Below are 21,707 nucleotides of genomic sequence, written 5' to 3'. Positions count from 1 at the left end.
AGAGAAATGAAACTAAGGAAGTGATGCTGGTGTTACAATAAAATGCCTTTTTATTATCAGAGGAGGACAATAAGCTTATCTTGTTGTATACTTCCCTGTCTACAGGTCAACACTACACAACAAACACCCCAATCCAAAAATAATAATATCAGTACTACTAATACTAATAATAATATCCAACTCTCCCAGTGTTGTTTTGCAGCAGATACTGTGAAACAGATCATCCCTCTCCTTTTTTGTGTCATTCATCTCAAACAATTCTAAATACTAGATATCTGACATTGTTTTAAACACTCTTTCAACACTTTTTAAAATACAAACTTTGGACCATATTGCACCACCTTTTTCTCTCCCTCAGGTAAAAGGTTGGACCTGAGACAGATTTAGGAAAATCAGGTCACAATAACCGAACAAACATATTGTGTCAGGTGTTGCAACGATGACCAGAAAGGCTAAGCAAGGTGGTGAACATAACAGCACCCAGAAAACAGAATCGTGTCATTACTGTCACGATAAGCGTTCACATGTCTGTGGCTCAAGCGGGTGACTCAGACTATGAACAAACGCCGCTCCTTTCTGAGTAATTAGCTGATTCACACTGTACAGAGTGATCCTTTCATTTCTGGTGGCCGGCCTGGTGTCACCTGGATGTCTGGTGGTCTCTGGTTTGTAGAGGTCAGAGGTCACAAGGAGTCTTGCCTCGTTCGACCGGTCCGGCAGAGCCTCTCCAGCTGCTGAGTGCACTCTCTGTGGACCTTCGCCAAAGCCCGATTCTCCTCCGTCAGGCGTCGAAACTCCTCCTCCAGACGGGCGATTTCCATGGCAACCTTCTCATCCTCCATCCGCTCCGCCAGCAACTTACGTCTACATAAATGAGCAAAACAAACATTTTCAGCATGGGTTATGTGAATGTTTTATATTCCGTGGGATTTCTGTTGGTGAGCTGTTCCTGGATATGCTTTATGCTTTGTTCTAAGGGTTTAAAAGGGTTTAAAAGGGTTTCTGGTTGAGGGAGGTACATTTTCAGACGATCACTCACACATTTTAGAGTGCGCAGCTGTTTTGTCCCTCGAAGGAAACCAAAATGGCTTGGGAAAATGTGCAAACTCACAGTAAATATGGATGTGGGGAAAGCAGTTATGGTCACTAGTGGACCACAAAGCTAAACTCTACAGAGTCACAAAATGAAACACTTTGTGAGTCGAACAAAAGTACAGATTTTAAAGCTACTGACAAAATAAACAGGTATGAAATGGTTGTGTTGATGCGTAAAGTTAATAAAATGTTCTATTTATCCATCTGACAACAATCTCAAACTACTGATATACAAAAATAAGTGTTTTCATTTTATCTTTTTCTTGGCACTTACTGTATATTTTTGTTTAAAATCTTACATTGCCTTTAAAACTTTAAATGGTCTTGCCCCTTTACATTTTAAACCAATTGATATTTCCTCCAGCCACTAAAATCCATAAAAAGAACTCAGGCAGGGCTAAGAACAAAGAGGACTGGTGACGTCTTAAAACAACTCAAATCTCAAAGTGGCACAACATTCACACACAGGTTTCATTTTAAAACCTGTTTACTGACGTCAGTTCTGCATCACATAGTTATTCTGGAAGAAATAATACGATATTCCTGCTGGGACTCCCCAAGGTTTCATGGGAGGTGCTACAGCTAGCTGCTACTGATGTTTGCATTTGAGAATAACCATTAAATTCTATGTAGGGGAGACTGGGTATGGTTGTAACTTAGGGAGAGTTGTAACACCACCAGTTCCACCAATCAGGGATAAGATAGGAGTTACATGATCATTTCAGTGTTTACCCGCTTCCTCCCCAATCCCATATTGTGATTGTCAAGGCTGTAAACAGGCACATGCAGATACTAAGGAGAAAAAACGGAATTTGAGGTAAGAAAGTAAATTTTTTGACCATGACTATATTTTGTTTAGTACTTATACTGTTGCAGATAAAACCATATGACTTACATTAGATGAAAATGTAATTTCTCAGGCAAAATGTGATGCATTTTCCTGTGCTAATTTCAAACCGCTATGCTACTACAGCTAGCTAAACATGGCAGACAGGNTAATTTTACAGAATGCCAAGGCAGTGGATACGAAAGACTGATAGGCGTGTGCCTGCAGATGTTTTAAAAAAGGCATCTGATGAGGTCATAAAGAAGAGCAAGTCAGTCAGATCAGTTGCGAAGGCGCATGGGATCTGCCATGTAACACTGAGCAGATACTGCAAATCACTGCAGAAGCTGAGAGAACAGGGGTCCAGTGATCTTCCCAGTGTAGGTTATGAGGTGCAGGAGGAAGTATTGGCTGACTATTTGACTCAGGCAGCAGACCTGTATTATGGCCTGACTCCAAGTGAGGTAAGCATATGACAGGTTAGTCACTGGAGACAAGAGAAGAATTGAATACCAGCGTAGGTGTTTTCTATTCCTCTTTCTTTTTGGTCAGAAAATTTGCATATCGACTGGCAGTAACATATAATATCAAACACCCACAAACATGGGATGAGAAGCAGATGGCAGGGCCTGACTGGTTCACATTATTTATGAAGCGGAACCCTAGCCTGTCAATAAGGAGTCCTGAGGCAACCAGCCTTACACGGGCCACAAGTTTTAACCGCCAAAATGTGGAACGTTTCTTCAACAGCCTTGGACAGGTCATTGAGAGATACAACTTCGACAGGAGCGATATATGGAATGTAGATGAAACTGGCGTAACAACAGTTCAATCACCAGACCGTGTTGTTGCTCGTCGTGGTGTCAAGCAGGTGGGTGCGATGACATCAGGTAAGAGAGGTGTGCTCGTGTCAGTAGCATGCGCTGTGCAAGCGCTGGGAAATGCAATTCCTCCCTTCTTTGTATTCCCCCGTAAAGGTTACAAGGAACTCTTCATTCAGAGTGGGCCAACAGAGAGTGCAGGAAGTGGTAATGCCTCAGGATGGATGCAAGAGGAAGACTTCCTCTTATTCCTTGCTCATTTTGCAAAACACACAAAGGTCAGCCCAGAGAAGAAGGTTTTACTTTTGCTGGATAATCACTGTTCACATATATCTGTTAAAGCTATTGATTTCTGCAAAGAAAAGGGAATAGTGCTACTTACCTTCCCCCCCACTGTAGCCATAAACTTCAGCCACTGGACCGCAGTGTCTACGGCCCATTTAAGAAAATGGTGAACGCTGCAAGTGATGCCTGGATGTTCTTGTATTGTTCTTTTAATTCACTAAACCTCTTTTTGAAGCATATCACATGGTGTGGCCTCTGTTTTTGCTTCTTTTGTCTAATTGTTACAACTTACCCCAGCAGGTGTTACAACCTACCCCGGTAGCGGGGTAGGTTGTAACAAAGGAACACCGTGTATTTGACATGAACTCATGAGGTCTGTGATATTCTTGCAGAGGTTTGAATTGGTGCCATTTGTAGTAAACAAATGTGGGTATTTTGTATAAAAGTTTGAGAACTCTAGCTTAAAAATTCTGTGAGTTAAAGGTGCTGGAGCAAAAAGTGTTACAACCATACCCGGTCTCCCCTATATATAATTTTATAGCACAAAACTAACTGCAAAGAGATTTGGAAAAATGGCATCCTCATTGGTATGAAATTCTTGAGATTTTAAAACAGTAGCAGTCCACTTTAGTCTTTGTACCAGTAAGACTAGCCATTAGCTCATCAGTCCAGTCAGAAGTATATATATATATATATTTTTTTTTTTTTTTAAACTGAGGTCAATCAAAAAGCTCTGTTCATAACCTTTCCACAGAACCCTGCTTCAAAAGATTCAAGCTACTTCTTAAAATATCTAACAGAACTGAAACATTCTACCTTATAGTGTTGGTTTATACAAGATTATCTCATTTTCCATGACAGTCTGACTTTGCAATGTATTTGCATTTATTTTCTTGCATGCGCATCATGTGGTTATATGCTTGACAGTGTGTTACTGCTAGCGTGACATTACAACTGAGAAATGCCAAGTCATGAACCAGCAACATCTGCCAGAAAGAAAACGTGTCTGTGTTGCAGAACATGTTGCAAGTGGAATTCATAAACCGCTTGATAGATTTCTATGAAACTCTCAGAAAGTCATTATTGGCTGTATATTTACAACGGATTAGATTTGGAGTCAACCCAACTCAATACGGCCACCACAGTTAATCCACCTTAGCGTTCACAAAAAGGGCCACGTCTATATGGAAGATGCCATACGCGTCGTTCTTCTCGTTCCCTACTTTTGATTAAAAACACAACTGATTTTTATGCACATAAGAAACAAAAAATCCAAAAAATATTTGTTATTAACCGCTTGAAATCATGTTAAGGCAGTCAGTGTGTTAAATTATCAAATCCATGAGCAGGAAAACAAAGTGGGAGACATTTGGACACGTATCAGTACAACCATATTTTGTTTTTTTAGTGTTCACACATTTCCCCACAGAGTTTCAAAATAAACAAAATTCTGATGATTCAGCCTTCACAATAATAACCACAAATCATTTGATTGTTTTTGCTTCTTGTTTAGACTGTTGGCCTACAGTGATGCTCTGACTCATGATTAAAATGTTTTGAGGTCACACTGTTGCTTTAAGTTGTAAAATATGGGCTACTTTTACAACCACAAATTTTAGTTTGAGTTAGAAACGAGCCGTTGTGGTTAAACCTTGAAAATAACATTATGTACGATTTCGTGCAATATTACAATAATTCACATGATCTTCATGCTCTGTTAGCACTTTGACTACATGCTGTAAATGACACTCAGCTACAACCACACCAATTTTTAGCACAATAAAAAAAAGTCACTGAGGTGTGACCCTTTTGTGTTTGCTAGGGTGCAGTCACTGTGGTGGCCATTTTAAACTCGGTTGACTCCAAAAGTTAATCAGCTGTAAATGTACAGCCAGTAATGACTTTCTGAGAGTTTCGTAGAAATCTGTCAAGTGGTTTATGAGATATCGTGCTAACAGACAGACACGGTTAACTCCAAAAGGTAACATCAAGATTTTGAGCAAAGATATCGCACAATGTGTTGTACTCAAATTATGCCAACCTAATGATTACTTTTATTAAAATCCATTCAGTAATTTATGAAATCTTTTGCCAAAGGTGCAGACAAACAAAGACATAAACACAGGGACACAAACATGATAAACCCTTCGCCTTTTAGTCGTTGATGATAAATATGTAATCCAACCTGACAGTATCAGTTGTTTTTCAAGGTCTTTAAAAAATGATGTACTGTGTACTTTGGCTAACTTTATGTTGGAGAACTCATATTTAATCCTCCATCGTGTTCCTGTTTCAAACGAACAAAAGGCAGTGGAAAATCCCTTTTCTTTGGTGTAGTGCTAATCCTGTGGTCATCCTTGCAACATTTCTTTGTGTATCTAAAATGTCAGAAGCAGGGAATTATCTAAATGTAAATGTAAATGGTTGCGGCTAACAGCAACCATTTCAACTGTAGTCTCTTAATAATCGGAAGCTTTTTTATCAGCAAAATCTTCCACAGCATTCTCAGTTAGAGTGCGTTGTGTTGCTTTTGTCTGTGTTGTTTTTTTTTCACATATCTGTCTCCGTGTGTAGGTAGATCTTAGCGAGAAAAACCAGTAATGTGAAGCAAGCTGACTCATCATATTTTTATTTTGATCCAAGGCCATGTTCATCCCGTCACATTCTTCCTGCTGTCCTCTATTTAGAAACTGTGAAGTAGTGTAGGCTGTCTGAGTGTATTTCTCTCCCTCTCTTTGAGTGTTTGTGTGTGTGTGTGTGTGTGTGTGTGTGTGTGTGTGTGTGGGAGAGAGAGAGCCTTGAAAATCCCCCCCAATGCTAACACTACCTGCAGCTGCTCGGGACACAGAGGACAATGTCACACAACTCTGTTTATATGTGAGCATACACAGTTTAAATGTGTGCAATAAGACTCAACAAAATGACCCTGATAAGGATTGCAAGGAGTAAAATATTAACCCTGGCAAAAATATTGCATTTCCAAGGGTCAGTCCAGAGTTAAGCAAAGAAGGTGTAACTAACATCCACACTTAAGTCTGCGTGCTGACTCTAATTTAGAGCCAAATAAAGAAACATTATCAAATTTGAAGTCACACAGCCCTTGTAGATCATGCGCTAGAAGCTCCAAGCGCCCTCCGGTGGACATTATAACCCAAAACAACTTGTAGTAGGACAAATAATGAATCACCTGCACACATAAAGCCCTTTATGACCTTGTTTAATTTCTCCAAAATTATTACAATCTGTTTTTCATTTACATACAAACAGCACTGTTTACTGTGCACATCTATTCTAAAAACAGCTGCATTTTCTTTGGAATCCTACAACAAAAACTAAATCAAGGGTTTAGAGACTTGCTCAGAGACACTTTGACGCATAATACAATTAGAGATCAGTCAACTTCCAGCTGGAGGACAGCCACACTACATGCGAAGTCCAATGCCCCCCATGTGTTCCCAGTTTCAAGAAACACAATGCTCATATTAACTGAACTTCAAAACCATTGATCTACAGTACATACAATGAATAGTTCCTGGAAGTTTCATTAAAATAGGTCCAATGCTTTATGAGATATTTTGCTAACAAACAATCAGGGTCGACACCAACGTTAAGCAACTTTTAAGCAAAAATCTCATGCAATGCAATGCGACGTTTTAGCACAATGTCTGTAAAATTCACTGTAATATAGTAATTTTTGTGTCTTCTAAGGTAGTTGGCTGTGATTGCCATCTTGAATTGAGTTGGCTCCAAATGTAAATCAGTTGTAAAGTAGTAACAGAGAGACAGGAACCTGTTAATGTTCATGTTATGTGTTGAGCATGAGTCTCAGCTACTACCATACCAAATTAGATAGAAAAATAGAGATATTATGGTAAGAGATAGACACACACACACACGGAGAGAGTCATCCTTTGCCTTTAGGTGGCATGCAACAAGGGTATATACCACAGTATTGTTATGAATAAAGTCGCTGCCTTCAATGCTTACTTGCGATCCTCAAGGACAGCAATCTCATGTTTGACCTGGTGGAACTCCCTCGCCATCCTGCAGTGCTCCTTGTACACCTGAACGCTCTCCTTCAGAGACATACAAGGCAGCACCGGCTGCAGGACGTCAGAGAGACAGAAACATGAGACAGATGCATTAAAATTCTATTATTTTATGGTACTGACAACACTGTTTTTCTCTTGTGGTACACCCACGTTTCAATAAATCACAAGTGAAAATCACACTTAGCAGGCCTGCATTCTAGCAGACTTTCAGAGGGTACTTTGTCACTTGGCCTTGGTCAGAGGCGCAGGTCATAGGTGTCTAGCTTGGTCACAATCTTCATCCTCAGGTTAGCTGCCATCATATTCAATTCATCAGGGCTTTTCAATGGGGCTTGGTACCCATACTCACATAATTGGGATGATGGTATAGCCCCTCAGTCTGTCGTCCTGGCTCCCCCATGTCTTTGGATTTGATTAAAGTTGTAAAGAAAGTGCCTCTCTCTGATATTCTGGAGGCTAGTGACGTACTTGTTATGTTTAGTGTGTTTGGTATTTGGTGTATTTGGTGGACTGTGCAGGTCTGTGTACCTGTAAACGTTGTTCGAGATCCGGGAAGGTATGTGAAAGGTCCTCCACATCTTTTACATCTAAAGAAACACAATATTTAGTTACACCTGATTAATTAAAAATGACAATAGCTGTCAATTAATTGGGAATACAACTACGCCACACTTAAAAAAAATCAATATTACAGATGGATTTATGATAACACAACAACATAGCAACAGAAATGCTGCACTTATAAGTGAGCCATGTCCTCTGACTGAACAGCATTAATGAGCTGCCAGGCTGAAAGACATGCAGGATAAGAATACAGAGGGACAAACAATGTATTGTACAGGGTGGGCAGGAAGATCAAGCAGGCCAGATGTATAGGCAGAGAGGGATTCAGCCAGACAGGCAGCCAGACAGAAACAGACAGGTTGTCTGCACCCGCCTTCGCCTCGGCAGTAATGCCCCCTTGGAATTGTGGAACACATGTGGAGAATCCTGGGATGATGCAACCTTCTAAAAGCAGGAGTATTAGTGGGGCAGGCCTTCAGCCGTGGGGCCAATTATGATGTGGAATAAATACAGTTCTCATGCTTAGGATTGACACAGTGTGAGGTTATAACTATGCCAGGCATGGAGTCACGGAGGGCCTAAAGGATGATCCCCAGATGGAGCACAGCTCTCTTTACCCAGCTGACAAACACGAGTTCAAAGAAATAACAGCACCGAGGGAATATCCAGATTTGATTTTGGAGTGATCAAGCAGCCTTGAAACTGTAACCAAATACAAAAGGCCATATGTGAGAACTAAAATCAGTCGCAGGACTTCATAAATGACCTCTCAGAGTCACCTTTCAGAGTTCTGCTTCTGCTGTGTGCTTTCTCGTTACTGCCCTTAGAAAAAGACAAGAGGGGATCAGAGATGGGTGGAGTGTAAGAGCTGGAAGTGTTAACTGCTTATAAAAACGGGCCAGTGTTCTAAAAGCTGAGCAGTGAATCAGGCAGCAACACACTGTTAGTATTACAGGAGAAACCTGACTCTGCTATTGCAAAGCTGCAGCTGCTGTCCCAGTGTCTGACCCCAGTGCAGTAAAACATCCTGACAAACAGCCCATAGTAGTGCTTTAGGTATATGTGAATCAGGGATGGAGTGATGAAAACAACTTATTTTTATTGTGTGAATGCTGATTCAACATAATAGCAAACCAAAAAAACTAAATAAAAATATACTATATATATATATATATATATAGTATATATATATATATGTGTATATGTGTGTATATATGTGTGTGTGTGTGTATATCACATTTTAAGTGATTCAGAATGCAAAATAAAATATGAGAAGTTTAAAAAGAATCATATAAAAATCTAAATATTATTGGTTTCAAAGAACAAGATGTTACAGTGTGCCCAAGGTTAGCAGCAGCAAACTGATAGTGTGTGTGCGTGTGTCTGCATGCGTGCGTGTTTGTTTCGTTTGCAGAACATTAATTTGTGTTCAGATACGTGGTGGAATAAGTGTGGGTGGTAAAATCTCCTCAGTTTCTCAGTCTTGGCTATAATGCTTCTAAATCTTCTGTCTGAAACTGTTGTTGTTGGGGTCAGCAACGAGTCAGACGAGTCCCTAATAATCCTGGTGGCTCTGATCCAACATCTCTTGATGGAAAGTTCCTGCACAGATTGGAGCGCTGACCTGCAGCAGCATTCTGCTGATCGTTCTGTGTAGGACTTTGAGGTTCTAAGGACAGCTGTTTCCATGCCAGGATGTAATGTTCTGTGTCAGGATGCTTTCCACAGCATCAGAACAAAACAATTAGGATCACTGAGGAGCTGAAAAAAATACTTCCTATTTTTGTATTAACAACACTTCCCTCTGTCCATCCATTTTCTTTACCCACTTCCCCTTTCCGGGTCACGAGGGGCCGGTGCCGATCTCCAGCAGTGACTGTGCGGGAGGCAGGTCGCAAGTCCATCACAGGGACACACAGAAAAAAACAACCATTCACACTCTCACTCATACCTAGGGACAATTTAGTTACTAATTAACCTAACATAAATGTTTTTGGTGTGTGGGAGGAAACCGGAGTTCACCCAGATGTGGACAGGGAAAACATGCAAACTCCACCCAGACAGGCCCCAGGTCAGGAGGCGAGCCTGTGACCTTCTCGCTGGGAGGTAACAGCTCTAACCAGTGCACCGCCATGCCACCCTTTAAACGATACTTTTAGTCTTTAAATACATTTGTAGTTTTCCAGTCAAGTGCTGCACATAAGCATGCATTTGTTTTAACTTGTTGCACTCGTACAGAAACAGTGAGAGCACCTGTCACAGTTACAGTGAGGAAGAATGACCACAGATAAAAGTGAATGTGAGTGTGGGGTGGGGAGGGGGGTGGCAGGAGCCCACAGGCTTGCCAGATTGTGCCTGGTCTGTTTTGGTTGGAAGAATGTCATACACATGTTCCACACATAGTGGAAGTGCACTGAGAGCAGACTTCATCTGGTCATAAATCACCAGCTGAGTGATGGCTGCAGATAGGCTCAAAATAAGTTGTTAGCATCATTTCTGTAGATCCTGGAAGACAGGTGCATGCTGGGATTTGTGGGTGGAGCTATTTTGTTTTTGTGTGTGCACAGCATGTACTGTAGGTGCATGTATGTTTACCTGAAGTGTCCTCGAGGCTGAAGGCGATTCTAACTTCAGATTTATCAGGAGACACTCTTCTGGTTGAGGTGATCATTTATCCCTTCAGGTGGCCGAAAGGACAAAGGCAGAGCAGTTAGCACAATCCAAAGCACATCGTGAAAGACGAGCAATAACTTTAATGAAACATAGAATCAGTTAAATAAAAATAAGTTTTATTTTTCATATTTTAATTATCACAAAAAAGGCTGCTTAAATGATATCCTAACATAACTTTATTTACAAAGAAAAGCAAACCCAACGAAAAAGATTTCCCTACAAACTTGTTATCGCCCAACGCTGACAGCACAGGTGGACAATAATGTTTTTGCTGTGTTTGTTTGTGTGTTTTTATGGGTTTGTCCGTCTGGTAGCAACATTTCTCACACAACAATAGAAAACACTGAAACGTAACATTTAAAGTCATCATCCCCAGTCATGTACATTTATATATTTTGAAGCAGCAAGAGAAATTATAACAGTGAAGTCAGCAGGTGCTGCATGGAGTTGGAATGAAAGCTTGCAGGACTTTTTAGAAAAGCATGTGATGAAGCCATTCTGTAGGAGGGTTTTATAAATACACCGACTGCTCACACAGCCACAAGTTTCATCATGCATTTAGAGTTGCTGTGGGATTAAATAATTAGAGAGCTCTGACAGACTGGCTTTTAGTTCCCCCCCCCCTTCCAGTGAAGGTGGAGGCTTTTTATATCTGGGGATTTGTCTGCTTTAACCCTCATGCAACGACCTTACAAGCAAATAGGAGCTTTCTGTCATGATAGAAATCTCTTATCTCTTGGAGAAGTCGTTGAATTTTGACGTAGGCTGAGAACATGCATTAAAACATGACAAAAATTAAAGTGAAAAGTGTCGTGCTGCGTGCACTGATTAACGCGCAATCAGCATTGTGAAGCAGAGTTAATGCGTAAAACATCTCCCGCGTGCGCCAGAGAGGCGAAAAGCAGCCGTCTGTGCCAACGGGTCATCGTTACCAGAAGCCGGGTCAGAAAATGCCTCACAGTAAAGTTCAAATCCAAGCTGGATCGTATACGTCCTCGGTGTTCAAGGGCTTTCAGGTTTCCCGTCGGGACTCCGTCTCCCCAGAAGTCTGTTCGTTCCGCAGCCGCAGCGCAAATCCAACAGAGATGGCACAAGTCTCCTCTAGCGCGGTTATCTGGATACTTAAAAAAAAAAAATTCTGTTTTGTTTTGTTTTTAAGTGAACTAAACGTTTCCCAGCTCGAGTAAAGACGTCTACGTCACTGGTTGTAGTAAGTTGAGACTCCAGCAGATTAGGTTTGCTTGCATTTGCCCTCCACAGACTGCAGCCACGCGGTGAGAGGGCGCGTGCAGGCGGCCAGCGGAGGAATGTTGCTGCTCGCCGTCCCCCTGTGGCGGCCACGGACCCAATTAAATGTCTCAGATGACATGACTTTAGCCCGAAAAAATGCCCATAGCTGCAGCTCTGCTTTGAGTGACACGGTCACACCGCAGGGATGGTTCTTTGCTGTGCAATAGTTGTGCAATGAGGCAGTTACTCAGAATTAACACCCCATGTTCTCTCTTGTTGAATGAAAACACTCAAAGGGCGCGCTCCTGGAGGCCCTTGACCCCCCTCATGTGAAAAACGCAATACATTTTTAATTGCATGATGATGGACGCACAGAAACACTTTGGAAACAATGATTGGAGGATGCCTACACTTTTGAAATGTTGCAACGTCGCAAATAGATTTTGCAATCAAACATTTAATCCCAAGTTACTTCATCCTCGTTGAACTTGTGCCTAATAATAACTATGGCACAAGTGCACCTTGCCTGCATATTTTTAACACGGTCAAATCCATAAAATTAGAACCAGGGGGCTCAAAATTGGGTTTCAGTGATAACAATAGACCACTTATGAGGGGACAGGTGGAACCTAAACCTCTGACATCTGTGACCTAGTGTTGTTTTCGAGTGGTGACCTCATTCTAACGACCTTTCTAAAGCCCCCACAATTTAAAAAGGATCCCGTTTTAATCACTCCAATGTTAGAAAAAGATGCAAGTGTATTTCGAACAACAGCTCAGACAGGAACTGGGGAATCCAGCCCAAAGGGCAGACTGCTTGATGCAAACAGCAGTTTTATCACAAGCATGATAACGCCTGTAGCTGTCACAAAGCTGCGTCCACAGCTAGATTTTGCATGAATTTGACCTGCATGAAATAAAATTCTTTTACTGAAACCATTCTTTTTTTTTTTGAATATGTACTCTGGATAGATGAATCCTAGATGCAGCTATCAGACCACAGCAACTGTCTGTGTGTGAGGTGCAAAGCAAAGACAGCCTGTGAGGTGAAAACCCTGACAGAAGCCATGAAGCATGGAGGTGTAAATGTTATTACTGCCTCAGGGATTGGGGAAACTTGGCTGTCACTGATTCATGAATTATGCAGCACATCTATATAAAAAGAAATGCTTCATCACGATAGAAATTCACCACTAAAAGGAGTCGGAGGTGATCCTCTCCACAGTCCCTGTGCTTATAAGCAAATCCACCAAGATGTGGTTATTAAAAAAAAAATGAAAGCATATGGCAAAGTTTAATTAGTAAAGCCTGCTTTAATAGAAAGAGTGGTATTAAGATTTCTGCAAATCATGTTTTCTCAGAACGTTACTTACAGTGCTAAAAAGCTTTTACAAAGAAAACCTTTTGATGGATACACTAAGAAATTCAAGGGAGAAAAAACATGCAGCAGTTCAACAGTGACAACTTCTTTGAAAATACTTTCACACTTGTCAGCCAAGATCATTTTAATCAGCTTGCTCTCGTTGCTCGTGCTCGCTGACCCACAAGGCAGAAACCAATGAATTCTGAGTCATTCTCTACTTTCTATAGTTTATCTGCAGCTACAGAACCAGTGACTATAATGATGATAATTGCACTAATGGAAAATACAAGAATGGAAATGAGTATAAAAGCATGGAAGAACCCATAAATGAAAAGAAAAGTCATAAGTAGAGCATCAGAGAGTCTTGTGCTGGACAGCTTTATATTTAAAGATACTAAAGGGAGTGAATTAAGAAAAACACTTAAAATAAATCCATCAACCAAAATATTTCTGCATGAAAAACACAATGAGACCCTGTCTGCCTCTGAAGACACCAAGCAAACATAGTTTGAGAGGCTAAACTTGTGATTAAAGACTAAAAAATTCTATGTAGTTTTGTTAGATTAATGTTTCCCAAACTTCTCAGTTTCTGACACACATGTCAGAAGCAGAGGCTTTTAATCCCAAATATTGCCAGTTTAAGTGTACAAACTTTGCTGATAACACTATTACTCAAGACCAAAATGAAAACATAAATAGCCTTAATAATGGTTTAACAAAATATAAATTTTTGATTAATGTATTTATTTTTGTGACAACAATGATAAAAGAAAATAAAGATACCATTAGCAATCAGTTTTGCATTAAATTTCAGCACACTCACTCAATTGGGGTTTTGTGACCCAAACTCCCAACCCAAACTTTCTGAACCACTGCTGTAGATATTAAAGAAGAAAAAATGGTTTTTCTGTCCAAGCATTTTAAAATTAATTAATTAATAACAAACCCCTTTTCCCACAACCTCTCCTTAAAAAAAACTCACAGGTGGCACCATATTTATGCAACTATAAATCTGCCTCATTTGTCTTTAAGCTGAACATTTCTATATGTAGAATATTTCAGAAAGGTAAAACAGCCAATCGATTATATATTTGGTTTGATTTGAAGAAATAACCTGTTACGTCTTCAGCTCAAAGGGCCACTTCACATGCACACCAGTAGATGACAGCATTTGCCCTGAATTATTTACAGTTAAGCCTTCGTGTGGTGGAAAGTGGAAGAAGAAGCCACACACAGAGAGAAACAGACACACAGAGAGAGATAAAAGATACTCTGCACTTCTAAAAGTCCTCCTCCTCCTCCTCCTCGTTTGTCTTCATTGACAGGCTGTTGACACAGACCTGCCTTATCAGCCTCGGGGACTCTTCATTTCATTGTGATGGATGGGACATACTCAAACGCCTGGCATTTTTTTTTATGCTGCAGTCACAGTGTAAATGTATTTCCTCTGTAGTTGTTTGTACAGTCGAGAGCCTCATGTAGCGGTGCACAAACTAAACTTGACAAGTTTGAATGATTTATCTAGTTTGGGACACAAGAATTGGCTCTATAGAGGGTTTTAATAATACAGTACAATCATATGAATTTAGCCAGAGCTAATATTTTGTTTTGTTGACCTTTTTCAAATGAGTACAGTGCCTTATATACTGTATATTTTTATTTCAATCTTATTCCCTTCATCTGTGCAGGAACCATCTCTGAAATGGCTCTATCTTTATATCTCTCCTCCTCTCGCCTTCAGCTTTGCAGCACAGGTGAAGGCTGTGTGTTTCAAGACCACTGAGATGAAGAGTTTTCTTCTTTAACAAGGAAAGGGTAAACGAGTGAGCAAAGAAACATAACAATAGTGTTTCTACTAAGAATAATAATATCTTTCTAAGACGGACAGGAGTCTTGCTAAAGTGGAGCAGAATGCCAAATTCAGAGGAGTAATTTGTGCCCTCGTTCATGATGGATTAGATAAGGAGAAAAAAGAAAGAAAAAAAAATACTGCCTTTGGTTTTGATTAAGAATTATGGGGTTAGGAGATTAGAGTCAACCAAATGCTATTACACTGGACAGAGTCCAATCCCTGAATTAATCCCAATACAAAAAAAAAAAAAAGAAAACTCATTACATGAAGAGATTAAGAAAAGCTTGGTCCAGTTCTCTTGGGTTGTACACAAACAAGAACACTTGATCCACCTAGAAAAATGCAATAATAAAAACTCTGACTTGAGTAAATTTATACACCATTTATATATTTTTCTGCACTATTTGAGGTTGAAATGTCAGTTCATTAGCTGGAGAAATCTGGGAATTGAAGGTCATTTTTGTCTTGACAGTGATGACAAATGTGTGAGATTTTCTTCTTAATGCTCTCCATTAACATTCTGGTTCCCATTTCTTTCCATCAAAAGTTATTTACACTAATGTTGACATTATCAGCATGCTTCCTACTGATTCTTATTAATATTGTTGGCAGTGTTTATAATCTGTCTGGAGTAGACAGTTAAAAGAGGGCAGAATGATTGGAAACTTGTGCTGCTGGAAGGAAATGATTAAACAGGATGTACAAGAGGTAGCAAAAAAGGAAGACAAGTGTACCTAAACAATTGTCATTCATCCAACAGAAATTCAGAAGACTGTAACAAACAGGGATATATGGAAGTACCTAATATACCACAACACAAAGAATGCATACCAGGGTTGGTTGTGGAACCATAAGATAAACAGCGTTCCAGCCATGGGTTCTGGTTGTTCTGGTTTTGCTCAGCCTTAGATGCACCAGGTGGTAATCAGCTGTCAGTGCAGACAGCTAACAGCAGTGTGGTTCCGCCTGCCACTCAGGAGCTGCAAGAAATGGTTAGTGACAGAAAACACTGGAATCCTTACAATGGCAATATTATAACAACGAAAAATATTTTAAAATTCCTCAAATCAGAGACAAAATTTGTGCAAATAGTTTTTTTATATAAGTGAATAATGTGTCAACACTGGCAATGCCCACGGTAGACCTGCTTGGGATCGAGACGTCCGACATTTTTCATGTACTGATATGTACTTGCAGTCAGATTTGTTGAGTAAAGTACACAAATAGGAATCAAACTTTATATAGACTGAAAACAAGCTGTATTTCACTCGATTTTCTGGATAATATAACTGATGTATAAAATATAACAATCTAATATGGGTCAGTCACATGCCCCAAGCTTCCATGTGGTTTATGGCAAATTTAAACTAGTGCTCTGTTTACACTGAGTGCGTACCCGTATTTTAGACTTTTACATCAACTACTGGGGTAAACGCTTTCAAGCTGCACCATCTGATGTAGTTCAGGATAACCTTTTTTATGTTTTATTTTATAGTTTGCAATGAGTACTTTTAACTCCAAATGAAACAAAGCTTTACAGCACAAAGTCTTTGATTATACCTGGACCCACGTAACTGCAGGATATGATTAGATTTGTTTTAGTTTGGGTCAGCCAGAAATCACAGATCTCCACCTTTAAGTTTCAGACTACGAGTAATGTGTGTCAGATAACCCTGCAGAAATTTTTAAATAAACAATGCAGCAAGTAAAAAATGTGTTTGCAAATTTCGAAATGTTGTTGTTTTTCTTTCATCTGTTCCCCTTTTGGGGGGGGGGGGTCACCACAGTCAGTGAGCTCACATTAGAGATTTGGCAATTGATTTATGCCCTTCCTGACACAACCTGGGCTCAAACCTGCAGCCTCAGGATTACAAGACCGTGGCACTGACCACCGAGCCACTACAGCCCCCACCAAGCTTGAAATGTAAATTAGCCAATCTTATTTTGGCAGAAACTGTTCACTTTTTGAATGCATCATACACATCCGCCGGGACCTGCTGTGACAGCTGGGAGAAAAAAAACAAACTCCCCCCTCAAGCTTTCAAACTTGAAAAACTAAAAAAGTGAAAAAACAAGCAAAAAAAAAAACTGCTGTTATTGTACTCTGAATTGAACAAGGAAATTTTGTTTTCTTTGAGAATTTTAAAAAGCAAACTTCTTCTCATTTTGTCCGTCCCTTCCTCCCGTCTCATGTCTTCATCAGGCTACAGTTTGTTTGCATGCGTGCCTGCGTATGGTTTGATGTCTGTGATGGTATGAGATGCGAAACAGCAGGCGTGTTCCTGTCTTCCCTCAGAGGTCATTATTGCCCTTCGCTGGCTATGCTCGGCTCAGTGAATCACTCTGAAGTTACTGTGCAGGATGCCACCAGGCAAACAAAGACACACGCACAGCAGTCAACCACAACAACAAACAACCATACAACAACTTTGAAAAATGCAAAAAAAATTTAGTTTTATTCTAAGCATCTGTGAAGCTGCTGTACAGTCACACAATAGGGCAGTTTATAAAGTCTGCAGACTCGGCTCTGCAAACTGCTCACAGCTAAAACCAGGAGGGAACAGCAATCATTTACATCATGAGACATTTCTGTCTTACAGTCACCACCTTTTTTCACACAATTAATATTTGTATAGGGCTTTGAATCTGCACACTACAGTATATCTACTGTTTAGTCCTTAATGTATAATTCACATATATTCAGTCTACAGTAAGAAGGGGACCTGTTGCTAATTTCATCATGTTTCTGATCCAAAGTTTACATGCTGGAGTCTCGTCTTCCCCCTTCTCTTTTCGTCCCCCGTTTGGGCTGACAGAAGACGCAAGGAGACCTCGCTGCGCTGTGCGGTCGTGACCTGCTCCGGATGCCTTTGTAACACTGCAGAGATATGCCCAGCTCCTCCATCACAGCACTAAAACACATGCACTGCCGAGAAAGAGAGACCAACAGCCACGGTTAGGACTCAAGTAAATGTCATATTCAAATGTTTATACATTATTCTCATGGGTTTTAAAGACTGTTAATCTAACTCCCCTTAGCAAAATGATTCATCGCCATAAAAGACTGAAAAAAAATGCCAAATATGGGCAGCTGTGCGTTAAAATAAATAATTCATCTACAAGAGCTGTGACAGATTTGTTAATTTCATTTCCACATCATAAAATGAAGTTTCTGATGTACAACATTTTTTTCAGGATGATTATATTAATTAGCTAGTTAATGATCTGGTAACTATTCAAAATGACCAAGGAGATGACCATCTGATATGGAAAGCCTCAGACTTATTTGGAGCTGCAGAATATTAAAATCCATTGAGAAAATTATTAATCTCCAAATATCAGTTGCTGTTTTTTTGTTTGTTTTGTTTTGTTTTCTTTTTTCTTTTCCTCCTCTTCGGCTGGTGGTTTCATTCATAGCACAGATATCTATTTTTTTATCTGTTAAGCTTTACACTCAGTGGCCACAGAAAGCCTTTCTTCTTCATCCTAAGGCTTTGCCGAAGGCTTCCCAAACAAACCGGTCATCTTTTGGGAATTTCTTAAAAAACCAGTGACAGACAGTTTCAGTAGTGAAAACTTCAGCCTTTTAACCATTGACTTTAAAGAAATATGAGCAGGGACTTTATTTTATACATTATTCATATGGGGATTGTTATCAGAACTATATAGTTCATTAATTCAGTTTGTTACGTGGCTTTTGTTCGAAGTCGTCAGTATGTATGTCCTGTTTTGTATTTGATTGCAAGACTGCATTGCTAACCAAACTGCACACCTGATACCCACCCAGTCCTTTATAGTTTCAACCTGTAAAATAAATGTTTTTCAGTCTGCTCGGGAGTTCTGAATATCAAGGTTTTAACCTCTTGTGTGTGGACATCTGATTTATCTCTGTTCTCCTTCCTGTCTTAGGATCACAACAACTTCCTTCCCGAGCTCAGTACAATCCCACTCAGCGTCAACTTGAACTCAAACTGTCGAGCTCTCCTCCAATCAGCATCTGTCTTAAAAATCCTATCTAACATCTATTAACATGAGTATTAAACCCTGCAACTTTTGATTCTTTACTCTGTTTGAGAGCTGAGAATCATTCTCACCTCTTACTTTAGGCACTAACAGAATGCTGTGAGAGCTGTGTTTGTAACTGTGGCATGCAAGGCAGTGGGCAATTTGCATTTTGTAAAGGTATGCCATTTTAAAGCTTTTCCTAAACTTTACTTTTATCCAAGGATTTATATATATTTCAGTTAAACTAAATAAAGACAGCCAATTCAGATAACTTTTCTTAACAGTTGGGTTTCCAAAATACACTCAAATATGTTCTGAGACTGCCCTGATCTAAACCGCTTAACACTTTTTACCCACTTTAAATGTGAAGAATTAAACCAACAGGTTTTTACACTGTTTTGGACTTGAAAAATATATAATTCACACTTTAAAACTGCTTTATTGTCTCAAGAGTTTCCCTGCCAAAAAGGATCCATATTTCCAGGCTTTTATCTGAAAACAGCCCCTTGTACACCATTTAAATAGAGTGGAAGTTATGAGGAAGAGGTGGCTGCACATAGATTTTAATTTTCCTCTTCACTGAATCAGCATTCTAGTCCTCTAAGTTTGAGCTCAACTGGATTTACAGCTGCAACAATACATTTGTAAGCACGTATAGTTGAGAAAAGAAGTCTCAGAATGGCTTTTAGTGTAATAAGACAGTAAAACACATTTTTATGTTAATGATGATGGCACAGAGGGGTAAAAGCAAGTGGGACGGAGTAAAGTAGCGGGTAAAGGTGCAATTGGGATATATTTTCAGCAAGGCCAGAGAGGAGGACACCTGGTTACAAACCTATGGTCTACAGCGAGTGTGAGGTGTGTATGAGTTGTCATGGCTACTCTGTGTCATCCTCAAGCAGCCTGCCGCTCTCCAGATCGTTAGATAAAGAGCTGTCAGAGGAGGAGGTGGAGCCACGGCGCTGAAACTGACGAGACTGCAAGCCGTAAAAGAAACAAAAGGCCTGACGCAAAAAGAAAAATGGATGGAGGAGAAAACATAGAGAAGATGAACGTAAGTGTTTCAATAGCCTGATGATATAAAAATAATAATAAAAAGAAAAGAAAATGACACAAAAGAACCAAAGAAGATGGCAAACAAAAAAAACAAATCATGTGCATAGAAGTGTTGCTCCTCGTTAGCTCTGCCTTTGATAAATGTATAAAATGTATAAAATGGAACATTAACAATATGTTGTTTTATACACTAAAGAGAAACTCTCAGGCTAAAATGCTTTGAGAATAGAAAAGCTGTATAAATAACAGCTAGTGAATGGTTATGTTTTCTGTATTTTAGAACTGAAAAATAAACTCAAATCTAATGCACCATTTACTCTAAAAAGGCATGTAGATGTCTGAATGACCACCTCTCAAAGGTAACAGCAGCAAGCACAAATATGTTAAGTTGATTTAAACTGAGCAAAAGTAGTAAGTAGATTTATAAATTGAAAAAAGGTCATTAGTAACAAATAACCTATAGGTTTCTAATTTCTATCCCACCATTTAGTAGTCTCCAATGAGACTTTTGATCTTTAACAAAACTTTCATAAAAATTTCACATTAATTTCTAATATGCTGCAGAAACAGTCACCAGTCTCAGTTCTCCAGCTGCTCTCAGCCTCACTCACCTCCTCGATGTCGGCGTTTCTGCGCGCCTTGTAGATGAACTCCCCAATAGCCACAAAAACAGAAAGAACCAGACCGGCAGCCAGGACAATGAAGATCCCTCCGATGTTCTCCACGCCCAGAGCGTTGGCCTCCTTGTTGTCCTCCTCCGGACAACCGTTTCCTCTCCACCACTTCTCCTTCATCATGTGGAGCTTCCCTTCCTCCTGCAGCTGAAGGATGGCGATTGTGATTTTGTCTCTGTACGGAGAACCTGGCGAAGGTAACAACATTTATGGAGCAACAGAGTTATGTTGAGATACTTCCTGTTAAGAAACTGTGAGCACCAACTTATGTTTCAGTTCCTTGGTATTCTGTATTTCAAGCAACAGGGACGAGAAAAGTTTGTACTTCATAAAATGTGAATATTTTTAAACCTTTAACTCCTCTTAGACACACTTGCACACATTTTTTCATGAACATTAAAACTGATCATGTTAGAAAACAGTAGGACAGCAAACAGTTGTCAGTTCAGCTTAGGCTCAAGTGCATTTGCTGGGAGGTTATCAGCGTATGAGTGCATAGTCATCTTACGACTGTATTTAACTCTTAGGGAAATCTTTAACCTAAATCTTTGTTGTAAAAAACAGCCAAATAAAATCCATTTGAAAGGACTTTTCCTGACACACATTCACAACCACACATCTAGTTCCAAATGTAGTTTTCCTAATAGCTAGGAGATATTAAAGTGCTTAGCGTCAATTAATTATTCATTTATGTTTTTATTGCTTATAGGGACAAGGGTTTAGCAACAAATATTGTGCATTTATAGCCCAAGCTTATTTGCTCATCCCCAAAAGAGCCTTTTGGTCCGTAAAACGTGGTTTCAATTAAAAATACAAAACAAAATAAAAACTTCATATATGTTATAACCAAGCAATACAAAGCTGAATAAATGATAATGTGATTAAAAAAACAAAGTAAAAGTGGCAGTCATTCACACATAGCTGGTGTTTCCTAAGAAACAGCTTTATTTTTATCCTACAGAAAAAGATGCTAGTCAGAGTTCTGCATGTTGGGACTTCCACATGTTAATCCCTTGAAAAGAAAACAAGCTGTTTGTCCCAGAGAGGATTTATGTTTTCCTGTGGATGCTTCATGAGTTCCTGAGCCACTCTTAGTGAAACCACAAGGCCACTAAGCACCCGAGGAACCTCATCATGTAAGCACTTTATTATAAGTTTTATAATAGAGCATTTGGTACAATTTTTTATTTTTTTTCTTTAAAACATTACAA

At 39.6% G+C, this 21,707-nt stretch overlaps 2 protein-coding genes across 10 annotated transcripts in view; both read right to left on the bottom strand.

Annotated features, from left to right (window-relative positions):
- Positions 1-27: 27 nt before the first annotated feature.
- map3k7cl (map3k7 C-terminal like) lies at positions 28-11,754 on the bottom strand. Of its 2 annotated transcripts, none has more exons than XM_017418143.3 (5): positions 11,249-11,754; positions 10,239-10,320; positions 7,608-7,666; positions 7,015-7,130; positions 28-864 (listed from the first exon to the last, which is right to left on the bottom strand). In XM_017418143.3, the coding sequence occupies exons 2-5, from the start codon at positions 10,312-10,314 to the stop codon at positions 684-686; spliced, it is 432 nt and encodes a 143-aa protein (XP_017273632.1). In that variant the 5' UTR covers positions 10,315-10,320; positions 11,249-11,754; the 3' UTR covers positions 28-683. The 2 variants fall into 2 exon arrangements, with proteins under 2 accessions (XP_017273632.1, XP_017273631.1); XM_017418142.3 differs by having other exon boundaries at positions 11,276-11,751.
- Positions 11,755-15,707: 3,953 nt separating this feature from the next.
- Positions 15,708-21,707, bottom strand: part of grik1a (glutamate receptor, ionotropic, kainate 1a) — a 32,520-nt gene continuing 26,520 nt past the window's right edge. For 3 of the 8 annotated variants that reach the window (XM_025006360.2, XM_025006361.2, XM_025006362.2), the window contains 2 exons: positions 20,434-20,684; positions 15,708-17,687 (listed from right to left, as the gene is read on the bottom strand). In XM_025006360.2, the coding sequence (XP_024862128.1) occupies positions 17,520-17,687; positions 20,434-20,684 (419 nt within the window). In that variant the 3' untranslated portion in view covers positions 15,708-17,519. Of the gene's footprint in view, positions 17,688-19,601; positions 19,771-20,433; positions 20,685-21,707 lie in introns of all 8 variants that reach the window. The other 5 variants (XM_017418228.3, XM_017418230.3, XM_017418232.3 and 2 more) reach the window with 2 other exon arrangements.

The sequence above is a fragment of the Kryptolebias marmoratus genome, linkage group LG13 (assembly GCF_001649575.2).
Source record: "Kryptolebias marmoratus isolate JLee-2015 linkage group LG13, ASM164957v2, whole genome shotgun sequence".
Taxonomy (NCBI): domain Eukaryota; kingdom Metazoa; phylum Chordata; class Actinopteri; order Cyprinodontiformes; family Rivulidae; genus Kryptolebias; species Kryptolebias marmoratus.
This window is presented reverse-complemented; position numbering and strand designations above follow the sequence as displayed.